The sequence below is a fragment of the Seriola aureovittata genome, chromosome 19 (assembly GCF_021018895.1).
Source record: "Seriola aureovittata isolate HTS-2021-v1 ecotype China chromosome 19, ASM2101889v1, whole genome shotgun sequence".
NCBI lineage: Eukaryota > Metazoa > Chordata > Actinopteri > Carangiformes > Carangidae > Seriola > Seriola aureovittata.
The window spans coordinates 312,235-335,637 of record NC_079382.1 but is presented as its reverse complement, the minus strand read 5'-3'; the positions used below and the strand labels follow the sequence as shown (position 1 = coordinate 335,637).

General features: G+C 38.5%; 1 protein-coding gene across 1 annotated transcript; it reads left to right on the top strand.

Moving 5' to 3' along the window:
• The first annotated feature begins 10,065 nt into the window (after positions 1 to 10,065).
• LOC130160734 (histidine-rich glycoprotein-like) lies at positions 10,066 to 22,872 on the top strand. Its single transcript, XM_056363428.1, has 7 exons — positions 10,066 to 10,093; positions 19,188 to 19,724; positions 19,860 to 19,913; positions 20,063 to 20,113; positions 21,391 to 21,455; positions 21,782 to 21,828; positions 22,809 to 22,872. The coding sequence occupies exons 1-7, from the start codon at positions 10,066 to 10,068 to the stop codon at positions 22,855 to 22,857; spliced, it is 831 nt and encodes a 276-aa protein (XP_056219403.1). The 3' UTR covers positions 22,858 to 22,872.
• Positions 22,873 to 23,403: the final 531 nt, after the last annotated feature.

Here is a 23,403-nt window from a genome sequence, read left to right as displayed (position 1 = left end):
GGCTGCTCATCCGGAGAAAATCACTATCAGAAAGCAGAGGATTCTCCTCTGTGTCCGAGTGCGCCGACAGTATGCAGCGGTTACATGGATGTGTTTCTCTGCCTGAGTGCTCCTGAGAATCGGAGCGTACTCTGAGCGCCTCTGACAGACTGAGCGCGGTGTGAAGCGCACCGCTCAACACTAATCCCGCTTTAAGTAGACTCCTGTGCGTCACACGCACACCGGCTGGTGTGTTAGAGAAAGCCAGGGATGCATGGCTCTTCAGAGCAGCACATCCATCACCCCCGGCTTTGCTGAGACCGTGAACTGCACCTGAACTTTTATATCAGGAGCCCAGATCCAAGTCCCGGGCCCCTCTGGTGGTGTCAGGAGAAATAAATCTGTACAAAGGACGTTACTTTCAGTTTAATTCATGTCATAGAGACTTATCCTGACACTGACCTCAGTCACTGCAGTTGTCCCTCGAAAAGTCTTTTGAAGCTGTCACAACTGACAAAATAACGTCACACTGATGCTTTCAAACCAAAATTTGTCCCCACAACCATAGCAAGACACATATGACACACACATGTACATGCCACTATATCCCGATATAGACATAGCTTCTAAGATCAAACTTTTATGACCTAGCTTACCTCTTACCTTTTTGGGACTCTTATTTTGAAAGTGTCTGTGCTTCTGTGTTTGCCAGTATAAATTACATAAGGTTTTGTACAAGAGAGCCAAAAATTCCGGTTTACCATGTTAAGACTTTTATTTTGAAGGTTAATCCAAATTTTATGGATGGTGTTTGTGTGTTTCTGTCAATATATATATATATGTGTGTGTGTGTGTGTGTGTGTGTAGCCGTAAGCTGTGCAACAGAACCACCAGTAAGTTATTTTTCATGTATTATGTTTTTAATTAAATGGCAGGAGTTTGAGAGGTCCGTTGACCTGTTTTTGCCATAGATTTGTATGAGCTCTGTTTCTTCAACAGGAAGACACTCTCTCTTACATACAAACAAACACACACACACAACACACACACACACACACACACCAGACACACACACACACATACAAACAAACACACACACACACACACACACACACACACACACACACACACACACACAAAAAGACACATAGACAGGTTGACAGGTACACAGACAGACAGGCAGACAATCAGACAGACAGAGACAGACAGGCAGATGGACACAATTTTATTCAGGAAACATTTGGCTGTTAATTTCAGTTTGCAATATAACTGACTCCAAATTACATATGTTCTGATTGTTGGATTACCTTTAACCAGTGTTTTCAATGTTCTACTTTTTTCAGTGTTAAGAAAGGTAAACAGCCAGACAGACAGCATTGTCACCATGCCAACCACTGAGTACAGGGAGGTGACACACAGTTGGGTCAAATGACCTGATTACAGACTCCTCTGATGTCTGTGGTGTTTATCAACCACTTTACTAACATTTCTGCAATGATTTATACACATCACAACTGTTTTCACTGGAAATATGTTTCAGACAGACAAACAGAGAGGTACACAGACAGAACGACAGGAAGACAGATACAGACAGGTAAACAAGTAGACAGACAGACAGACAGGCATATAGATAGACAAACACATAACCAGACACACAAACGCACACTGACAGCTGTTTACAAGTTAGTACTCATAGAGGGAGATAACAGTTCAGACTGGACAGAACAACAGGAAATACAGACAGGTACAGAGACAGGGAGATAGATAGACACGCACACACACACACACACACACAAACACACACACACACACACACACATACATACCAGACACAGACACACATATACAAACAAACACACACACACACACACACACACCAGACACAGACAAACATATACAAACAAACACACACACACACACAAAATAGACACATAGACAGGTTGACAGGTACACAGACAGACAGGCAGACAATCAGACAGACAGACAGGGACAGGCAGGTAGATAGAAACAATTTTAGTGAGGAAACATTTGGCTGTTAATTGGTCGATTACCTTCACAGCTCATTCTCATTGGTGAATTACCTCACCCAGTGTTTTCCAAATGCTACCTTTTTCAGATATAAAGAAATGTATGTAGCTAGACAGAGGTCAAATTACCTGATTAGAGACTCCTCTGATAATCGTGGTGTTTATCAACCACTTCACTGACATTTCTATCAAAATCCTGCTACAGACTGCTCCAACACTAAATACAGAAAATGATTTACACACCTCTAAACTGTTTTCACTGGAAATATGTTTCATTACAGTTATAATCAGGAAGCATTTGGCAGTTAATTTCAGTTTGTCGTTCTAACTCACACAGAAACACATATAAATACAGACAAGCAGAGAGGCACACAGACAGATAGACAGGCACTCAAACATGCACAGACAGAAACAGACACACTCACACACACACACACACACACACACACACACACACACACACACACACACACACACACACACACACACACACACACACAGTAAGTTGTTTACAAATTAGTAGTCAAAGATACCTGGACAGAACAACAGTAAATACACCAGAAGATGTATTGAATTCAACCTACTCCACTGGTGGTATACTTCACTACTCCTTTTATTTTCCTTCAGTTGTTTACTACTTTTACATACTACACAAACCGTTCAACTATCAAAATGTTCAACTTTCAGGAGATGTATCTTTTCATTCCTTTTCCTTTAATACAATTCATCATTTTTAAGATAACAAGCTTTTTCTACAATGTTTTACAATGTAAGTGAATGGAGACGATGTTCAAATCCTTCGAAACTTCAACTTCTTTGAAATTTAATGAACTGAGAATACTTTCAGCTTTATTCAAACTTTAAACTCTTCACAACAATTCCAGCTTTTAAGCGATTTTTCAACTTATTCATATCTTAAATTAAAGTTTCTACTGTTTAGGATGCAGCTCATCTTTCTTTTAATATTACAAATAATTTTTTCATTTTTAAGGCATTTTATTTCTAGTTCCACCTATGGCGGTAAATAATTTGGCTTTCAAGTGTTTCAACATGTTTCAGTTCTTAGCTTTTGCAGCTAATGCACTTCAGCTCCTATATTTTGTACTTCAGTTAATATGAGCTGCTTTTTCAACAATTTTAGCATTGTCTTAGAAAATCTCCTTCAGGTGTGACATTAAATGTTTTGCTTGTACATTTCTTCTTTGTTAGGTTTTTCAGCCAATATAGGCCATTTAGCTTTCAACTAACATGTTTTTCTCTTTTTCACATTCTGCATATGTTCTACAGTTTTGTGCTGTTTGTTACACTTTCCAACAACAACTTAGGTCTTTTTCAACCATTTCATACCATTCAAACTCCAGCTTACAATTTCTGCTTTTAATCTTCAGCCATTGGTTGAGCTACTTTAGCATTGCTTCAGCAGTTGCTTCAGCTTTTTCAGCATTGCTTCAGCAATCTCATTCAGCTCTCAGCATTCACATGCATTTTCAGCATAAGATGCATTTTCTAATGAGAGAATGAATGGTGAGACGTCTTCAAAAAGTCCAAATTTGGAACGCTACTGCTATGTCATACTTCAACATAGAAAAATGGTTGAAACGTTAAACAGGTCACAAGACATGAGACTCTTTTGGTTTAAATTGGTATTTTGATAACTATTACGGTTCACACAAAATAGCAGTTTACGTTTTGTGTAATTTTTAGATTGTTTCAGACTTTATAATGGGTGTGTATTGCACTGAATGTTCAGAGTGGATGACATAATCACTAGAGTGGGAGAAGCTCTAGAACTCCTCTGAAAAAATTCAGTTTAAATCGTCCTCACGGCCACATGTTTCAATCTTCACACATCACGGCTTCCTCAAAAGTAGACAAATTTATTTTGTTTCATACAATGTGGTTACCTTAGCACAGAGAATTTGAACATGATCCTGAATGATCCTCATGACGAAAAGGGAGTGCTCACCACCTCTTCCATTGACTGCAATACAAATTCAGGAGCTGATTTCACGAGAAATGCAGAAGTGATTCAGTCATTTTTGGCTTTATAAATACCAAATCCAGATATGCAGTGCAAGAAGGTCTTGTGCCCGTCATGGTCCACTTATCATTCTGATAGAAGTTACCGTTTTTTCACAAACAACACTCCTTTGAGAGGCTCGCCAAGCCAAAATCACACCCAAATCTGTGTCAGCTCTGTGTCTTCCAGCTAGACACAGGTGTTCGAACCAGCTCATTATGGGGCTCTTTGAGCTCTGTGAGGTTGACATACACGGCCACACACACACACACACACACACACACACACACACACACACACACACACACACAAAGGCACAAAGCTGTTAACTTAGTGCTCATAGAGAGAGATTACAGTTCAGTACAACAGTAAATACAACAACAGACATATTGAATTTACTTTGATGGTTGAACATTTCCTGTAGCTCAAAGCTCAAAGTAGCTCTCCAATAGAATGCAATACAAATTCAGAAGCTGATAGCAAACAGCTGTTCTCAGCTCCCAGCAGGAGCTACTTACGCAGAACCTGTGCAGAAATGGACAAAGCTGATTCTTATGGGCTAAATGGACTCAATTGGACACCCCTCCCCCCACCCACCCAAAACACACACACATACACACACACCACCACCACCATCACCACTCCCACCACCCCATTTTTATCACTTAAGGTAGGCTAAATAACAGAAACACCTCTGTATAATGTAATATACATTACATCCTCCACAGTGATCAATTGAATCAACAACTGTAAAACTATTTCAACAATACATTGCTAACTGAGTATATTATTTATTGTCAGGTGTTTGCTCAGGCTCCAAAGTACCTAAATGAAATTAGTTGGTTGATTTTGTTGCTGATATATCTGTTAACCTAAAGATGTTCTTTAATTTTATAGTTTTATGAAATATTATTATTATCAACCTGTAACATGTTTTACTCCTCCCTCCCCATTTTCAAATGTAACGTGGTCACACCTTTACTCAGAAACATTTTTACTGACTTACTTTGATCTTTTATCTGAGAACATTTTTACAAAGTGATTTACTTCTACTGATGTCTTTTCACTAATACTAGTGATGCCGTTAACGTTGTGACGTGCTGATGTCAGTGTGGTGTCCCATCTCCAGTCAGTTTCTGTCACTGGTATAATTAATTGCTGCTCTTTCTGAGCACAGTTAATGTTGCTGTTTTCATCATCACAGTGTCTTACACTATTTCTGCTCCAACACTTAGAGCTCTCTGCTCCTTTTAGCGACTTTCACTAACTTAGCATTTGTTTACATGCTGTTCAGGTTTGTTAGTTACTTTAGCTTAGCAGTTAGCACTAGCTTTTCTCTTTCTCTCCCTCTGTCTCGCTTGCTCAGTGCTGTGTTGTTGTAACTTCAGTGTAGAGGATTGTGATGTTTATTATATCTTCAGTGATGTCTGCTGTCTTTAGGCACAGCTCCACTTGCTAACCAGTTAACGGCCATCCCTGAAAATTTTCCTCCAAAAAAGTCAGACAAACTCTTTTTAAATCCCACAATTTTCAACCTTCATTGACTATTTTTATGTCTAAAATTTAGAGATTATTTTTGTCCTGTATCATCCAGTTTTGGTCTCATTCTCATATCTTTTACAGTTTTTGAGGAAGTGATGGGAGTACTCTCCACCTCTCCCATTGACTGCATATACAGATTCATGAGCAGGTGTTACTGGGCAGAAATGGGCAAAGCTGATTCTGATTGACCAAACAAACTAATTAATTCTTAGCCTTTTAACTCAGGTGTGAGAGCAACTATAAGGTAAATAAGCACGGTGTATTTGTGTGTACTTGTGTGTGCCTGTTGATGTGTGGTTCTTTTGAGGACAATTTTGGTTAAAAACCATTATTGTCGGGGCGTTTAGTGGCGCAGTGGGTTAAGCAGGCACCCCATATATAGAGGCGACAGTCCTCGCTGCAGTCGGCCCCGGTTTGAATCCCGCATCGGATGGCCCTTTACTGCATGTCATTCCCCCTCTCTCTGCCTCCCCATTTCCTGTCTCTCTCTACTATACTATCCAATAAAGGCATAAAAAGCCCAAAAAAATATACCTTAAAAAAAAAAAAAACATTATTGTGAGGTCATTTTGAAGTTTGTACTGCATGAATGAAACTGAAAGTAACGTACTTTGTACAGATTGAAACATGAGGAGTGAAGTACACGGCCCAAGCGGCAGGCATATTCAAATTTTTTATCTAGGATATTCTAGTCTTTGTTATTACTATCTCCCTCATTCGTCTGTATTAGTCTCCCTTAGGATATGAACAGTTTAACAAAAAATACAATTTAAATCACTTCTAAACACTGTTTTATTATTTACAGCAGTCCAAAATACAACCAAAAAATAAGGCAATAGTCTACAGTCTCACACAAACAAGATGATGACTCCCTCAGTGACACAAACATGAATCAATCTGATGAGTTTCCTCCAATCCCTCTTCATATTTTGTCAAAAATAACATTTTCTGACCCTGAGTTTCTGAACAAAACATTGAAAGTGAGACGTCTCCTTCCTGATAACTCAGTAGTTAAGGGTAGTGGGTCTGATTTAGTCAGAGATACCTACAGTGGCTACTGGGCAGAGTTTAAGGTGGTGTACACTTATAGGTGTGCACCACTTTAATGTCCTTTGTTCTGGACTGGTCCATGAACACAGATGCCATCTACCTGAAGGGGCAGAGCTAGCTCTTTTTCCTCAGGAGGCTTAGGTCCTTTGATATTTGCAGTGAAATGCTGCACATGTTTTATCAGTCAGTGTCCTTTTTTAGCTGCAGTCTGCTGGCAGCAGCATGTCCGACATGAACACAAATAGACTGGACAAGCTGGTCAAAAAGGCTGGGTCTGTGCTTGGCAAGAGTCTGGACTCACTCAGGACTGTTGTTGAGAGACGCATGCAATAGAAGATGGAGGCCATCTTAGACAATACCAACCACCCTCTCCACAACATTCTGACAGGACAAAGAAGCAGCTACAGCAGCAATCGTCTCATCTCACTGCGCTGCGGAACAGAGAGGTTCAGGAAATCCTTTGTTCCCACTGCCATCAGGCTGTATAAAACCTTAGCCAAAGGAAGTGGACTAATTTCTGTCATTCTATCTGATGAAGGTACAAACTATTTTTATGAGTTGTCAGAGTCAGATGTGTGTGGAAATGATGAACTGTTTTGAGAACAGCGTTAAGAGTTGTGAGATTGATGTTACTGATGTTAGTTGCATCAAAGTGATAGAGAAAAACTGGACCTTGCCTTAGATTGACCTTGCCAATGTGACTGGCATGAGACTGATGTATATGTGTGTCTCTCAGCTGAGGCAGTGGCTATACAGAACACGCTGGAGCTCAGCTGAGTAACATCACAGTAACATGGAGAACAGACATTCAACACATGTGTTCCTGAATCCCTGCAGACAGAAGAGCCACCATCAGAGTCTGGTTGGCAGAAGCTAGTTACAACATCACAGGTTGTTGAAACAAGGAATCTGTGTCATCAGAGACCTAAGATATGAACCACTGAACACAGTGTTGCTCTTTGATGAAAAAACCTTAAAGGTTAAAACACCAAAGATAAAAGGCTCATAAATTCTGCAGATGACATCCAGTATTTATCTGTTGTGGATCTTTCAAACACAGTCTTACACGTCCTGCTTCCCACTCTTCACTAAATTGAGCAAAACTGAAGTGTAACAAGAGTTTAGATCTAAAATCAGCAGCGTTAGAAACTAGACTATTATCTCTAATCTACCAAAACCCTGTAGCAGGTTTAGAGGAACTTAATGGTTCATGTTCTGTTTCCTACCAAGAGTGAACTGTTGTTTCTTTTAACCATGTCAGAAAGCTGAGTCCAAAAACTGTGGAAACAGCATCTATGCTGAGATGTCCTGCTGTGAGTTCTTCATTACACCTTATCCAGGTTGTTCAAAGTTTGTCGCTCCCAGTTTGTAACACAGGCTTCCTGCTAAAGGTCTGATCTCCAAACCCAAGCCCAGATTGTGGAAATGAGCATAATGAGTATATAGACCTCTCTCTCAATATAAATGAACAGGCACAGGGCACCACCCCTTCAGATCATCTGGCTTAAGCAACAAACTCAAATTTAGTTCACGATCAAATTTATTTAAAGAAACAATTACAAAGGCACCTGTAATAAAATGCTCTGCTCTGTACACTGTACACTGTAAACAATGAACAGCCTGATACACAATCAGCTGAAAATATATACAAATCAAAGACAAACTTTAAAACATAGTTCAGTCTTAACATTGTTGTTCACACACATACACAAACTGAATGAGCACAGATTTGAAAAAAATGTGAAATGGATGCAAAAACTAAACTGAACAGCATTTTAAAATGAGTGAAGGGCTGAAAGACAGTTCTACTTTCTGCATCAGCAGTTTCATCCAGATGCTGAAGTTCACACCCCAGTATAAATTTACTGAAACAAACTCCTGAGACCAGAGGTCTGATTCCAGAGGTCTTTACTATAAAGCAGGATCTGAGGTTGTCAAGGTAACTTCAGTTTTACTTGTTACTGGGGAAATCACCTTCGTAACTGATGCTGAACTCCTAATCTGCTCTAGATCAGATCAAAACCTGTGACAGGCAAACTACTGACCAACCACATCACTGAGTCATCATTTCTACAGGATCCTGACGGGGACAAAAAGAGTTTACAATAAAGTGATCAATAATAAAGATCAGTAGATATTTGTGTAGATCAGTGCTTGAGTCTTTCCATGTGTCCACTCTGGTTTTAAAACAGAGGTTCTAGAACAGAGGAGAGTTTATCACACTAAATAACTATAATAACTATTTTAGCTTCATTTGAGACAAACACAGATATTTTAATCTGACAGGATTCCTGACAGTTTGAAGCTTTTACTATCTTCTTCATCACTGCAGACAAAACACATCCGTTCCATCACAATATCAGAATTCCCCCCACTCATTAACTTTAACAGTTTTATCGGCTTCAAAAGTTCATAATACTTTTTTCACCATCAGACAAAAAAGGAAAATATTCAGAAATAAACTTCATGATAATTCTTATTTACAGTTCGTTCCTCAGTCTCACTTTAATCAGCTTTACTCTCATGTGGGAGATGTTTGCCTGAAAGGGAACCTAACCAAAACTAAACTGAAAATAAAAATGAAGAAAAGACTAAAAGTAATATTTAACAAAGTCAAAGAAAAATGTCACAATCTGCCCTGAACGGACTTTGTTCGAATCTTTGTTTTTTTCCTGTTTTACTTTGAAATTACTTTTTACGTTTTACTTCCTGTCTTTGTCTTGTTTTCCCTCCACCTGCTCTCCTTGCTGTGTATTCAGTCTTTGTTTCTGTTCAGCTGCTGTTAGTTTCAGAGTTTACTCATGTGTCTCTTCATGTTCTGGAGTGTTTGTCTTGGTGATGGTGACCTGAAGGTTTATGAACCAGTAAAGCTTTTGTCTGAAAAGGTTCACATTTCTCCATTCAGCTCGATGGAGACCTCTGCTGGTCAACGCGAGCGACAGTGCTGTGTTACGAATGTTTCACAACCAACAAACACATGAATCTCCTTGAAGCAAAATTGAATGAATTGATAGATTAATACACGAATGAATTGATGAAACAAATTGATACATAAATAAATAAACCTGTTCCACTGCATATTCCAAGTAACGAAAAAAAAAGAGATAACATTTCAACATTTTCCCTTTTGTGAAACTCATGACCAGAGGAAATAAAATGCACATACACAAACTTGCACATAGTGAATAGTGAATCTGTACAAACCAACAATATACTGTAGGTCAGATAAATTAGGGCGGTATTGTACAGCATAATGACCGATGTATGAAGTGAATTACTGGTGCTTCGGGAGGGGGTCTGGTGTTTAAAACTGGTAGTATTTTATAGTGGCCATGCGACCTCAATGCACTGCAACTTAAGAAAATATATGCAAACAGACAAAACACTCACAACATAACAGAAGTTTTTCCCAGGAGACACTAAAAAGTGATGAAAAAACCCATACACATGGCCCAGTGCAGGCAGGGGTACACAGGTAACCAATGGCCAACATGTACAAATGGTGGTAAACCTGTTGTGTGGTAGATTTTCTGAGGGGGGGTGTTAGGTTCACTGAAGTAGCGCTGATCTTGTATGTTGTCAACATGATCAACAAAGAGCTGGAGCCTTTTTTCACCACTAAATTTAACGCATGGGCAATGCATACACTGTGTCTCAGTTGTAAACTGCTGGCACAATCATGAGTCCCCCAGTCCTCCATGAGTGATGACTTCACTGCAGAAATCTCTGCTGTCATACCAGCTGCTGGAAATGTACCCACTCACAGTAAAACTGTGTTAAGCTCTTCCTTGCTATCAACAAAATGGCAGGTCACAGCTAAATATGAATCATATGGTCTGACGTTCACTTATCTAAAATCTGACAGCTGTCGCATGTCTTCTTTGGCCTTCTGTTTCTCCTCCTTAGACTTTGTCTCTATCATGTTTTTCAAAATGAAAATGTACATTTTTGAATCTCCCATCCTCCACAAAGGTGAAAGGCTGCAAGTTTCTCACCATCATGTTGACCAATCCTGTCCTTTCCACATAACACAACAGAAGCACATTAAGCACATATAACATAAATTCATTTTAAGGTTACTGAAATGAGACACAGTCAGACAGAGAGTGTCTGAGTTCAAACTGAATTTAAAAAAGGCAGCCTTCACCCTGACTGCTGGCTACAGCTTGGATTGAGGAAGTGACACTCTAATGCCTCAACATGTAGGATGTGTTGTTATTATAGACCAACTGCTGGGAGCAAACCAAATGCTGCACCTGAAAATGACGAGAGCTGAATAAGAACAAAATATTATGGCATCACTCACAATAAATTTCACCAGTTATTATCAAAATATAGGAAGTATATGTACACTGAACAAAAAATATATACACTTTTGTTTTTACTTCCATTTTTCATGAGTTCCTACACACAGAGGTTAAAGTTTATTTCTGTCATATTTTTTTAACAAATGTATTCAAATCAGTGTCAGTGAGCAGGATTATCCCGCTACCTGAAAGGTGTGGCCTATACATGCTGATTATACAGCATCATTGTTGCACTGGTGTGCTATTTGCTAAACCCATTTGCAAGACCCAAGATAATTTTTTATGAACAAGGAAAACACAAACAAATTAAATACAATAAGGTCCTCGCACCCTCAGTGGGCCCTAATTAATCAAACAATCAGACTAATCAATATTTAAATCAATATTTAATTGTTAACTACTGCAAGATTCTCATGTCCATACTGTCAATACATTTTTCATATGTGCTGTTTATGGGAAACAGGGGCCAGGGATGCCTGAGGCTCCTGATGATGTAATTTATTTTACGGTACACTAATAAAAAATAACAAGACGTAGTTTAGACAGTAAAGCAACATAGTTTTTTTTCAATGCTCTGCTTATTGATTTTTAAATTGAAAACAAACACAACCTATAACATCCCCCCAAACAGTAAATAAGGAAAAAATAAAAAATAAGTAGTACTAATATATATACAAGAAATACACATATGTACACTCATACCTACATACATACACTTATATCTATACATATACATTCAAATATAGACAATATATACAAAGTCAGGAAAGAGGGGGGAAAAAAAGGTCCAAAAATAAATAAATAAATATATAACAATAATAACAATAGTAATAATAACAGGAAGAAAAATAAACAATGTTTATCATTGTACTAATAAATAATAATGATCAGTTCAATTAAAAAAAAAAAAAGGTATTCCTATTCTCTAGTCCCAATTAAAGAAACTTGCTCTAGCTGTATTAACTGGATAAGGCAGAAGAATACCTAATCTAATTTAAAGAGAATGTATTAGTGGCAGGTCTTGTGCATTGTCAGTGTCAGTGTCATTGTCTTGTTAGCTCATGAATTTGCAGTCAAGGTACTCATAAATTGTAGAAAAGGTGTCCACATCTCATAGAATTCTTCAGCTTTGCCTTTTACTATGAATGTTAGTTTTTCTAATGCCAAAGTGCAGGACATTTCTTTGATCCATTGTTTAGAGTTTGGTCTCTCACAATCCTTCCATCTTAAAGCTATTACTCGTTTGGCTTGTAAAAGACAAAAAATGATTAGTTTCCATTTCTTTGCATTTATGTGGCAATCTTCAGTGTATATATGTAGTAGTCAATTTATAAATCAGGCCTGTCTCTCCAGTATATTTGGAGCTTTTGACAGCGAAAAAAGGTGCCAGTTCTGTTATTACATTTGATACAACTTTCGGGAATATTAGTTTTGAAATGGTGCAGTTTGACAGGTGTAATGTATGTCCTAAACAACCATTAATATTGTAACAATCTGCATCTAGTGTTTATGGTTTGAGTTTGAGCCAAGAGGCATGCCTTCTCCCACTCTTCAACTGTGATGTCTAACTGAAGGTCATTCTTCCAGGCAGATAAATAAGAGTTTTCTTTTAAACCTGTTAAGAGCACGTTATAAAACATGGACAATTGTCTCCTGCCATGTAAATGATTTACTTCATACTGTTCAATGTCAGAAAGTTGCAGTTGTAGGTATTTAAAAAAATGTTTTCTGGGGAGATTATACTTTTGCACTAGTTGTTAAACAAATCTATTTTTTTAAGCCCAAGATCCATCCAGTGTTTGAAACCCATATCCTGCCTCCCTAGTTTGAAATCAGTATTGCCCCAAATGGAATATGAAAAAGTAATAGTTTGATTCATCAGGGCATGGGCCCCATACCAGATAGTTATTGTATTTCTAAGAAAAGGGTTATGCGCCCTACCATAGAAATAGGCAAAGGGCTCCATCTATCTAACATTTCTATTACTTCTTTCACCAAGGGATCATAATTGGCTGATATAATATTTTCAATGTCAGGGGTTATTTTAATTCCTAAATAAGTGAATCCATCTGGAGTTAAAGCAAACTGTGTATGAATTGTCGGATGCTCTTTCTCTTCTTTATTTAGGAATAATAAAGAACTGTATTCAAAAGTTGATGTAGTGATTTAATAGTGATGAAAATGACTTAAAAAAATAATAATGATTAACATTTTAACTCATTTGAAACATTTAATAATGGATTTGTGTGGAAAGGGAATTACAGAAGATATAAACTGCGTTTTTTTTAGTTTTTTTTTTAAATAATTTCTATGCAAAAAGCTCCAACATCTGACAAAAATTATTAATAGAAATTAATGCCACTTGCACAGAAACAATATACTGGCTTTATACTGATGTTTGTCACACTGAATGTTACCGGGAATGATTCAATATTTCTCCTGGCAGATTTGTCATGTGTGTCAATGGGCACAGCTGTAATGTTACAGAATGATAAAAAAGAAAAAATATCCCAAGCTCAGCGGAGGCAAAGCTTCAATACAGACCAGATCCATTGCTGGTTGCTTTAATTTCAACACTGTTGAACAAAAACAGATGACTGATGACCAAGCGCATTCAGGAAATACTACAAATTATGCTGAGTATAATTTGGTGTGATAGAGTCTAAGTATTGTCTGTTTTTCATCTAATATGTAATTACATGCAGTTTAAGCTAATTGCAGCATAATTTAAGTGTAGCCTCTTAACTATAACTATATTTGTTTGATGTCTAATAAAGACGATAGTATTTATCGTTTTGTCTAATTTGATGCAAACTATGGCATGTCATTTATTATAACTTTTTATGTCTTATTAGTGTCTAATACAAAGCACAGCTTTTTTCAGCTTATTAGTGTACCGCAAAATAAAGTGTGATGAACATTTTTTTTCTTTGAGAATTTAATTTCATTGAATGATTGTAATTTTGCTTTGGCAACACACTGAAAATATTGTCCCACTGAAGCCTGCCAGATAGACAGACAGACAGACAGACAGAGGAAAGACAGAGACAGCACAGCCAGTACAGAGGGACAGACAGAGAGGGAGAGAGACAGAAAGATATACAGAGAGACAGACAGAGAGACAGACAGGCAGACAGACAGAAAGACAGAAACATATTGATTTTCGCCTTGTTTACAGAAATCATTGCTGTGTTTACCTGTAAACTGCTCCAGTTTTACGTCTGCTGTGAGGATCAAACTTCTCATTCCGAGAGATTTTAGATGTTCATGATGAGTCGAATGTATCTGCTCAGTGTCCACATCTCTTAGGTGTCAGCCTCTTCTCTGTCTGAGTTCACACAGAGCTGCCTTATCTTTACAACCACAACCAGACAAGCTGAGGTGTGATGAAAACCCACTGAAACCTTCATCATCGTCATCATCATCAACAGACACACAAAATCATGTTAAAAGACACACATTGTGAAATTCACTTCAACAACCAATAGTGGATTTGAGTGAATCACGCAGCAGGACAATGGTGCCACTTTGTGGTGAAAGAGTAAAAGCACACAACCTTACAGAGTGGGAAGTGTTACACTCCTGTACGAATACATTGCAACACAAAACTTGCTCTTGCCCTTGTTTCATCTATGCAGTTCCTCCTGAGCACCATTACCTCACTCTGTTATTCAGTAAACACCTCGCCTTTGTTGCTGCCATCCAATGTCCGTATGATCTTGTTCCTCTCCACCTAGTGCTGGTTTTTGTTCATAAAAAGGATGGTACATTAAGAACATGCATAGAATTCCATGGACATCACTGTTAAAAGTAAATATCACTTGCTACTCTGTTCTGCTTTTGCCTATCTCCATCGAGCCACAGTTTTCACCAAGCTTATTACTTAGACCCAATCACAATGTCCCACTGTAATAGAGTGGTATTATCACCACGTTCTTGCTTTAACATGGAAAGGCAGTACTGATTGTTACTTTATGGTTGGCCAACAAATTAACTGGGCCTGTGTAGTTTTGCTTCACTGCTACATGTGCACGGTCTGTAACCTGAAGTCTTTAAGTAAAGATGTGAGTTGAAGTTCATCTCCCTTGCCCTATTATTCATGTCCCAGCCAGAATATCACATATGACGACAAGGATTTTAATTCCACTACGTGAAAGGACTGTGTAAAGGACCGTACACTAGTCATGTGCAGATGAAAATGAGTTTCTGTAAAGGAATCACACACGTGTCAACTGTTAGCATCGGAAAAGCTATGATGGCCATGCAAGTGGGTCGTGTGGATGAGTATAATGAGTCGAAGGAGGATTTTGATTCATATCTGGAGCATCTGGAGCAGTGGATGTTAGCTAATGATGTTGGAGATGACAAGAAATTATGCATGTTTCTCTCCGTGACTGAAGGAAACACAGATAAGCTCCTGAAAAATCTCCAGCAGCAGTTCCAAATAGTTTGCAATTTGCTGTACTGACGAAAGGGCTTACGCATTACAAACCAAGCCAAGCCAAGCCACAAACACACACACATATATATCATTCTGTTGTGTTTTTTATGTTATCCTGTGTGCTCTGGTGGCTGGCCACTGGGTGTTTGCAGACAGCCATCTGACCAGTGCATGACACGTTGACAACACATGGTGCAGCTGCCAAAAACAATGCCATCGGCAACAATGGAGTTGACTGAGGGAAAACAGCTTTGCAATGATCCGTCTAGTTCACTGTTAGAGCATTTGGGCTAACATTTTAGATAACTGCAGTCCAGAGTGACATTGTTTGTAAGACATTAAAGTAAACACCACTGACTCAGGGATGAGTTGCCTTCAGAGACACACTTGTAAAGGAGTTGGTGGTGGAAATGCAGCTGAAAATGAACTCTTTTGTAAAGGGTAAGGAGCCACAGGCAGGGTCTCAACACTCAGCTGACTACTGGTGGAAATATCATCGGTCAGTCAGTCCAGACTACAGGGTTGGCCCTGCTATTGCAGTCCAGCCAAAAAGAGTTACAACAATCCAATCATGATGAGAAAAGCAAGTTTTAACATCTCCATTTCATTCAAGTTTGACCACATTTCTTAAGTGACAGAAACATGAACTAGTCAGTGTCCTAATGAGATCACAGCTCATGGAATAGTCAAATATCATACCAAGACAGGAGGAGGACATGTCACAGAGGTTGTGCTTGATTGCTGATTGGAGGATATCAGAAGCAATATTGAAGACAGTGTGGAGAGTCTATGAGCTCATAAGGTAAATGAAAAATACAACTGAATGTCATTGGTGTGCAAATGGTAGGAGATGTTATTAAAAGCACTGGCTTTGTCCTAGTGTATATGGAAAATAAAATGGGTCCTGCCTGAAAAAATCAAAGAAAGTGAAAAGAAAAGGGTGGGGCTGAGAAGGTAAGAGAAAAAAGGCTGAAATCACTAGCAAGTAATGCCTCAAAATGTTTGAAGTTGACAGACCTTTTTGTCAGCAGCACTGTCACTGCCAGCAGCAGGAGCAGCAGCAGGAGCAGCAGCTTTACTATAACGTTAGAAGTCCAGCAGAGTGATGATGTGAATGTTGAGGGTGGGGGTCCGAGTGCAGCTTCACTAGATATGCACCTTTCATGATGATGAGGGACAGAGAGTTGAGCTGGTGGAAGTTCCACTGCAGGCACAGGGCAAGTGGTGGTAACTACAGTATGGAACACGTGTATTCAAGTGGCTCCCTTTTAACCTAATTGTTCCAGTATGGGTTGCTCATGTAAGTAAAACATAAAGCAATTATTACATGAGAGTAGTGTAATTTCTAATGATGCATCCTGAGAGATCATCCGAAGCAGAAGTGTAATATTACTCAACATTTATCAAGTAATAATTAAAGTAATATTCATATAAATAAAAATGCATGGAATAGATTGTAGGTGGTGCTGCAAGACAGTTGGCTACATAAACCTTGTTTTGTTCATTTTAATTTTATATTTGTTTATTCAAGTAGAGCATAGAGCGAGGACAGAGAATTATTTTCAACACCCAAATTTACCAAGTTCTTACCACCCTCCGACAAAGACAAAATATCTGACAGTAAAAAGCGTGTTTAAGCATAAAGACTGCACAGATAAACTAGACAATGCAATTTCCAGAGAAATTGTGGTCGGATTGCTGCTTCTGCCCAAGCTGAAGCTTAACTGCGTTGCTGGCTGCTGAGAAAAATCTGAAGCTGAGCTTCATTGTTAAATGCCTGCAACTAGTATCTTAAATGGAGTGCAACCAACTCTGTCTGTGTTAGTCTTGAATAATGGCTAAAAAGTGTGTTCTGAGGTCATCGTGACCTTGACTTTTCACCTTTGACCACCAAAGTCTAATCACTTCATCTTCGAGTCGAAGTGGACATTTGTGCAAAATTTGAAGAGATTTTCTCAAAGTGATATGGCGATATTGTGTTCAGGAGATGATTTGTGAGGTAACCATGACCTTGACCTTTGACCACCAAAATCTAATCAGTTCATGCTTGAGTTCAATTAATCGTTTGTGCCAATATGATGAAGTTCTCGGGCTCTGGCTGTCACGAGCGAGGAGACAGAAAAACTGCCAAATGTCAGTCAAATGTTTGATCAACACAGTCTCATCCCTATTCGTCATATACTGCCGTTTGGTCATTGCCCCCTGCCGTCCACATCCTACGTCTAGGGTACCCCCTTCTCGTCAATAGCAGACAGAAAGGGTCTGTCCATGGATTTGAATGCAAATCCCTTTTCTTCAGATTTTGACGGGAAGGGTTTAGGTCACGTGACTTTAAGTTTTAGGCTGTGATAGCACACAATATGGCGGCTGCTTTATTCTCCATGTAAAATGTCATATTTTAAGATACTTTATGCATTAAAATGCATTTTAGTGACATTTCTAGCAAGAAATATGCATTTTGTTTTCACAATCTCTGTTCAATGAGTGTATACGATGTGTCGTTTATCACTTAATACGAAGCAATTTTCAGCTGTGGCAACAAGATGTGTGTGTGTGTGTGTGTGCGCGCGCGTACGCGCGTGTGTACGGTTTTTTAATTAAACCATTAGTAAATACAATTAAGCAGAGCAAAATAAAGAACAAGAACAGAAAAGGATTTCGTGCGCGCGCGCGTGTGTCAATCTCGGTATACTACAGTTCGGTCATTGCCGTTTTTTTTTTTTTTACATTTCATTCATAAAAGCAAGGGTTTGAGTTACAGGAAGTACATCGCTTGCCAATGTCTTTCTTTTCACAGACAATATACATAACAGACTATTCCTAGTGTGTCTAGACACGTTGTTTATTTTTTATATAAACACAATATATAAACACAATAAAAACAAATAAGCAACAACAAGGTATACATTAACAATCCGCACATTGATGATTGTACATATTAAGTTAAAATAGACCAACACGTTGTGTCACAGCAGGTGGTGAGATAGTGACGAAATTCTAATTAAATATTTAATGAGTTTATTCTTGTTTTTATGCATGTATTTTATTTTAACAATTTCCGGCGAGCAGACCGGAAGACCCACTGCCCAAACGTTGTTAATTTCCCTGGAAAATAAAGGTTTTCGATACCGGAAGAAAGGTAACGAGAAGGGGGTATATCTCTGTGTCTGTCCGACAACTTTCTTCCGCCAACCATACCCCGCTCTCAGGTATGGAAAAATCTTTCCTCTCAAAACTGAATATGAAGTTGTGATAAATTAAGTTTCCTACTCCATTAATCTTCATATTGCTTAAGATTTGTAGGTGAAATAACGAACCCTACTGTAAGAGTTGTATTAGAAAGAGACAGACATAAAATAGCTGTTTGTTGCATCACCGCTAGCCAAGGCCTATGCTAACAAGTTTATAGGGTGAAAATATATACAATACACTGATCATGGTATTCTATAAGTCATACATATTTTAATGATATTGTGATTGTATGAATTAACAAGAGCAGCATTTACCTAGACCTAGCCTAGTTGTTTTTCTTTTTTATATAAGTCATTATATTGCCCAGTTGTTTTTCATATTGTCATATGTAGTTTGGTGGTCTATTCCCTTTTGATTTGATTTGTCTCTCCCTGTCCGTCTGTCTCTCTCTCATTGTATATATGTATATGTATACGTATATATATATATATATACGTATATATATATATATATATATATATATATATATACGTATATATATGTATATATATTATGAGTTCATTAATGTTTTGTATTGGCTTTTCTGACTAAGTGTACAAAATTTATATTATTTGCTAAATTCACAACAGATGTGCACCTGACCAAGACCCAAAACCAGGACCTCCCCCAAGACCAGGACCTCCCCCAAGACCAGGACCTCCCCCAAGACCAGCACCTCCCCCAAGACCAGCACCGCCCCAAAGACCAGGACCGCCCCCAAGAACATCACCTCCTCCAAGACCATCACGTCCTCCAAGACCATCACCTCCCCCAAGACCATCACCTCCTCCAAGACCATCACCTCCCCCAAGACCATCACCTCCTCCAAGAACATCACCTCCCCCAAGACCATCACCTCCCCCAAGACCATCACCTCCCCCAAGAACATCACCTCCCCCAAGACCATCACCTCCTCCAAAAACATCACCTTCCCAAAGACCATCACCTCCCCCAAGAACATCACCTCTCCCAAGACCGTCACCTCCCCCAAGACCGTCACGTCCCCCAAGACCATCACCTCCCCCACGACCAGGACCACCCCCAAGAACATCACCTCTCCCAAGACCAACAAATGATTACTCTAGACCTATTTCCTATTGACCCTCAACCACCCAGGAAAAGTCAAAGTAAGTAATTTTACCTTGCAGCCCATCTGTAAATTTGTCCCATTTTTTAAAAGAATCAATGCACAATACAAAACAAGTTACATATGGTGAGCTTCACCCCTTTTAATTACACCCTAAACCCACCATCCACCCCAGGTCCCTCATCTACCCCAGGCCAAGGCAGACAAGCAACATTAAGGAAAAGACGAAGTAAGTAATCTTGCCTTACACCTAATCTTTAAGTTGGCCCTATGGTTTTGTAATTGTTTTACGATGAATTAAGTTAACCAAGGTGAATTAAGCCACTCCCCCAAGATACTGAATATATAATTCTCTACATTTTCCCCTTGCACCCTTAGCCCCAGCCACAGGAACCACACAAGAAGACCACAAAAAGAAGAAAAGCAAAAGTAAGTTGACATTCTGTCTACCCCATGTGTATATTTATTTTCTTTGCAACTCATAAAACAACAGCCATGTCATGGGTGTAAGGATGTTTTCACATGCCCCCACCCCCCTTTTATTGAACCAAACTGAGGGTGTATTCACCCTTGGTCTCTTTCAGCCCTCAAATAACAATAAAATAACAATAATAACAATGACTCTGCATTATTGGGCATATGTGAACACTCCAAGCAAACTCAGACCCATTCACAGTGAACCGAACTGAGGCCACATCATGAAGTGGTCTGGGTCTGGTTCACTTCAAAGCTTTTTGTGATATGCATCACAACCCAGGTTCACTTTATTTTTTCATTTGCACTTTTATCTTCTATAGTTCCCATATACAGCTGGAACAATTGACAGCCTACAGGAGGTCTTCTGGCTTCAGTTTTGTTATATGTCATTTGAAGCTTATACATTCTAGCCAGCCTTACCCTATTTCTGTGTACATTGTATAATGTCTGGAAACCAGCAGTCTTATTCCAAGTGAAAACTACTGTGCCCATAATGCAAAGTCATAAAAGGTCTGAGTCCTCTTTCAGAAAAATCATAATAAGAACACAAAGAGATTTGAGTTTTTACTTTTCTCCTCTTCTTGGAGAGAGAATTCTAAAATCTATAGAAATTCTGCAGTTCTGGTATTTATACTGGTTGTAACATAGGTAGAGGGGTTTTTACTTGTAAAAAAAAAAAAAATCAGCTTAAAGATAACAACCAAACTTCAGCAAGAAGACTATTTGTTGGCTGGTGTGTACATGCTTAAGTATTTTAAGGGAAGCCTAGAAGCAAAAAAAAACAACAGACTCAGACCACCTCCTCATGAGGTCTGTTTGGTTCACTGTAAATGGGTGTGAGATTGCTTGAGGTACACATAAGGTCAAAAATGCTGAGTGACTGTTCTTAGTTCACTTTGAGGGCTGAAAGGGACCAAGTATGAATACACCCTAAAAGGTGAATGTTTCTGTTTAAGTCTTGATGTTGCCTGAGTGAGTCTGAGTGTCATTCACAGAAACAATAGTGTACATTGTCCCATCCTGCCCGCTTCTTATTACCTCTTTCCCCCTCATTAGCCATTAAAACTCTGTCACTCACTTCAACAAGTTGCCCACCAGGTATTTGCCTGGACCTCTGCTTACCAGCATCAGACTGCACCACTGCTTTTGGGAATACCCCAGGATCAACTTATGTACTTCTAGTTATTGGTCTGTTGTTCAAAATACTTTTTTTGCTTTGTCATTTTTAGGTTGCAAATGCAGTCGACAGAAAATCTATCCATATGATAAAATATTGGAAAAGAGGATAAATGAGGTAAGATGTATAAACATATTTTTCATTAGGCTGTCTGATTATCTCTTGACTCATGTCTGACTTATCTTTAAATCCACGTGACAAAACAGTAACACAGAAGCCAGTAGTTATCAAACCTTTTCAACTATCAAACCTCTCTTAATTTCTACCAACATAAATTCTAAACAAAAACAACAATGCAAATTGAAATTTTTTTTGAGTTTACAAATAAAACATTCGAAATCTTATCAAGTAAATGATATTTCAAGTAAGTGCCAGTGTAATATCATTACATCATAGTGAAATCATTACAGTAACTGATTAAGTGTTTATGTGTGTTTCTGCAGGGGACAGCAGCAGAAGTCAAAGTGCGCTGGCTGCCTTGCTCTTCCTGGTAAGTGATGGCTTAATATGTATATGTATTTATTCTTTAATTCATCCATTCATTTATTCATTCATACTATTTACACATTTTCTTTACCATAAATATTTATATTGTTATTGAATCCATAGCTACACACACACTTTGTATTTTAAAACGTGGTCCCTTTCAGCCTTCAAAGTGAACTACGAGCAGTGACAATGATTTTTTTGGGCAGAAGGAACACTCCAAACATACTCAGACCCCTTTTAAAGTGAACTGAACTGAGACCACGTGAGAACATGTGCATGCCAGCCTACAAGAAGTCATCTAGATCTAGTTTGTTCATATAAGATCTGAAGCTAATACATTCGAGCCTGTTTGCATTTGCATTTGCTAATTCGTTTGCCAAACACCAGTTATTTTGTTCAAAGTGAAAACTACTCTTTAGATAATGAACCAAATTCAGTCCTTTTAAAATGGCCTATGAATTGGACTTCACCAAAACCAATCTGGTCTCTTTGTGTTCACATTATGAGTTCACTTAAAGAGGACTCAGATCACTTTCTAGTCAACTTAAGCTCCATTTCAGGTCTTAAGCCCAATTCATGGTTACATGCAGATGCGAAGCAGATGCCTTTTCGGTGCCATTGCATCTTAGCTGACCCCCTCTGTGCCTGACATAGAGGCCTCAAAATACAAAATTCACCCCTTTGTGGTGAGTATTTACATAGTGACATGGTTAACCCATTACAGAACTACAAAGGGTTTACTCTAGGGACTGTTTCCAAGAGACTGAGTGGCCAGATCTCTGCTGGATAGGTCCAATATATTTCACTAGGAACAAAATGAATGCTGTTTGGCAAACACCATAAACCAAATACAATTAGTCAACATAAAAAGGGTAAACCTTTATTTATCAGCTTCAGATTAACTTAAGACAAAACACTAGTTGTGAGCTGTAGGCTGTACTGTATATGCTGTGTGTAATATGATGTGTGGACTATTTGCAGTGGCAGAGTCTGGGAGGACACCTGGGAGCCGGCCAGCAGATTCACCTGATGACCTATAATGTTCTGTTTTGGATATTTGTTCTTCTCATTGTTTTGCACAATTGTTATACTATTTTTGCTATATTTGTTCATAATTAAATTCTCTATTATTTGTCTGTCAATCATTGACTACACTGAATAATTAATATGTCATGATTTTGTGCTGTATTTAAATGGAAAAGTTTGCAAAAAGTTACATGTTGTGACAGAACAAATAAAAAATCATCATACTAACTGATCATGACAATTTTAGTCAGTATTTGTGGTCATTTTTGAGCAAAGTAAATGGGCTCCTGTCCCTTGTGACCTTTTTGACCTCTGATCACTTAGGAGCATAGACTGTAAAAAATAGGAGCACACCATCAGTTTGTTTTTGTTTTTTTTTTTATCATGGTTGCCTGTTCAGAACACCTATTACAGTTCTTAAGACGTTTTCAAACATTCCCAATGAACACGAGACACATTTATCAGCTTTAACCAATGGTAATGATCTTTCAATTTGTGGTCAGGAAAGAACTATATGACGAAAAATATATAAATGAATTGAAACCTCACA

What these genes read in the sequence shown, in the direction of transcription:
- LOC130160734 (XM_056363428.1), top strand. Translation starts at nt 10,066, where the DNA reads ATGGCCCAGTGCAGGCAGGGGTACACAG. An exon ending in TGGAAAAGAGGATAAATGAG is followed by an intron (nt 21,456 to 21,781) that starts GTAAGATGTATA and finishes GTGTTTCTGCAG; the next exon opens with GGGACAGCAGCAGAAGTCAA. An exon ending in TGGCTGCCTTGCTCTTCCTG is followed by an intron (nt 21,829 to 22,808) that starts GTAAGTGATGGC and finishes GACTATTTGCAG; the next exon opens with TGGCAGAGTCTGGGAGGACA.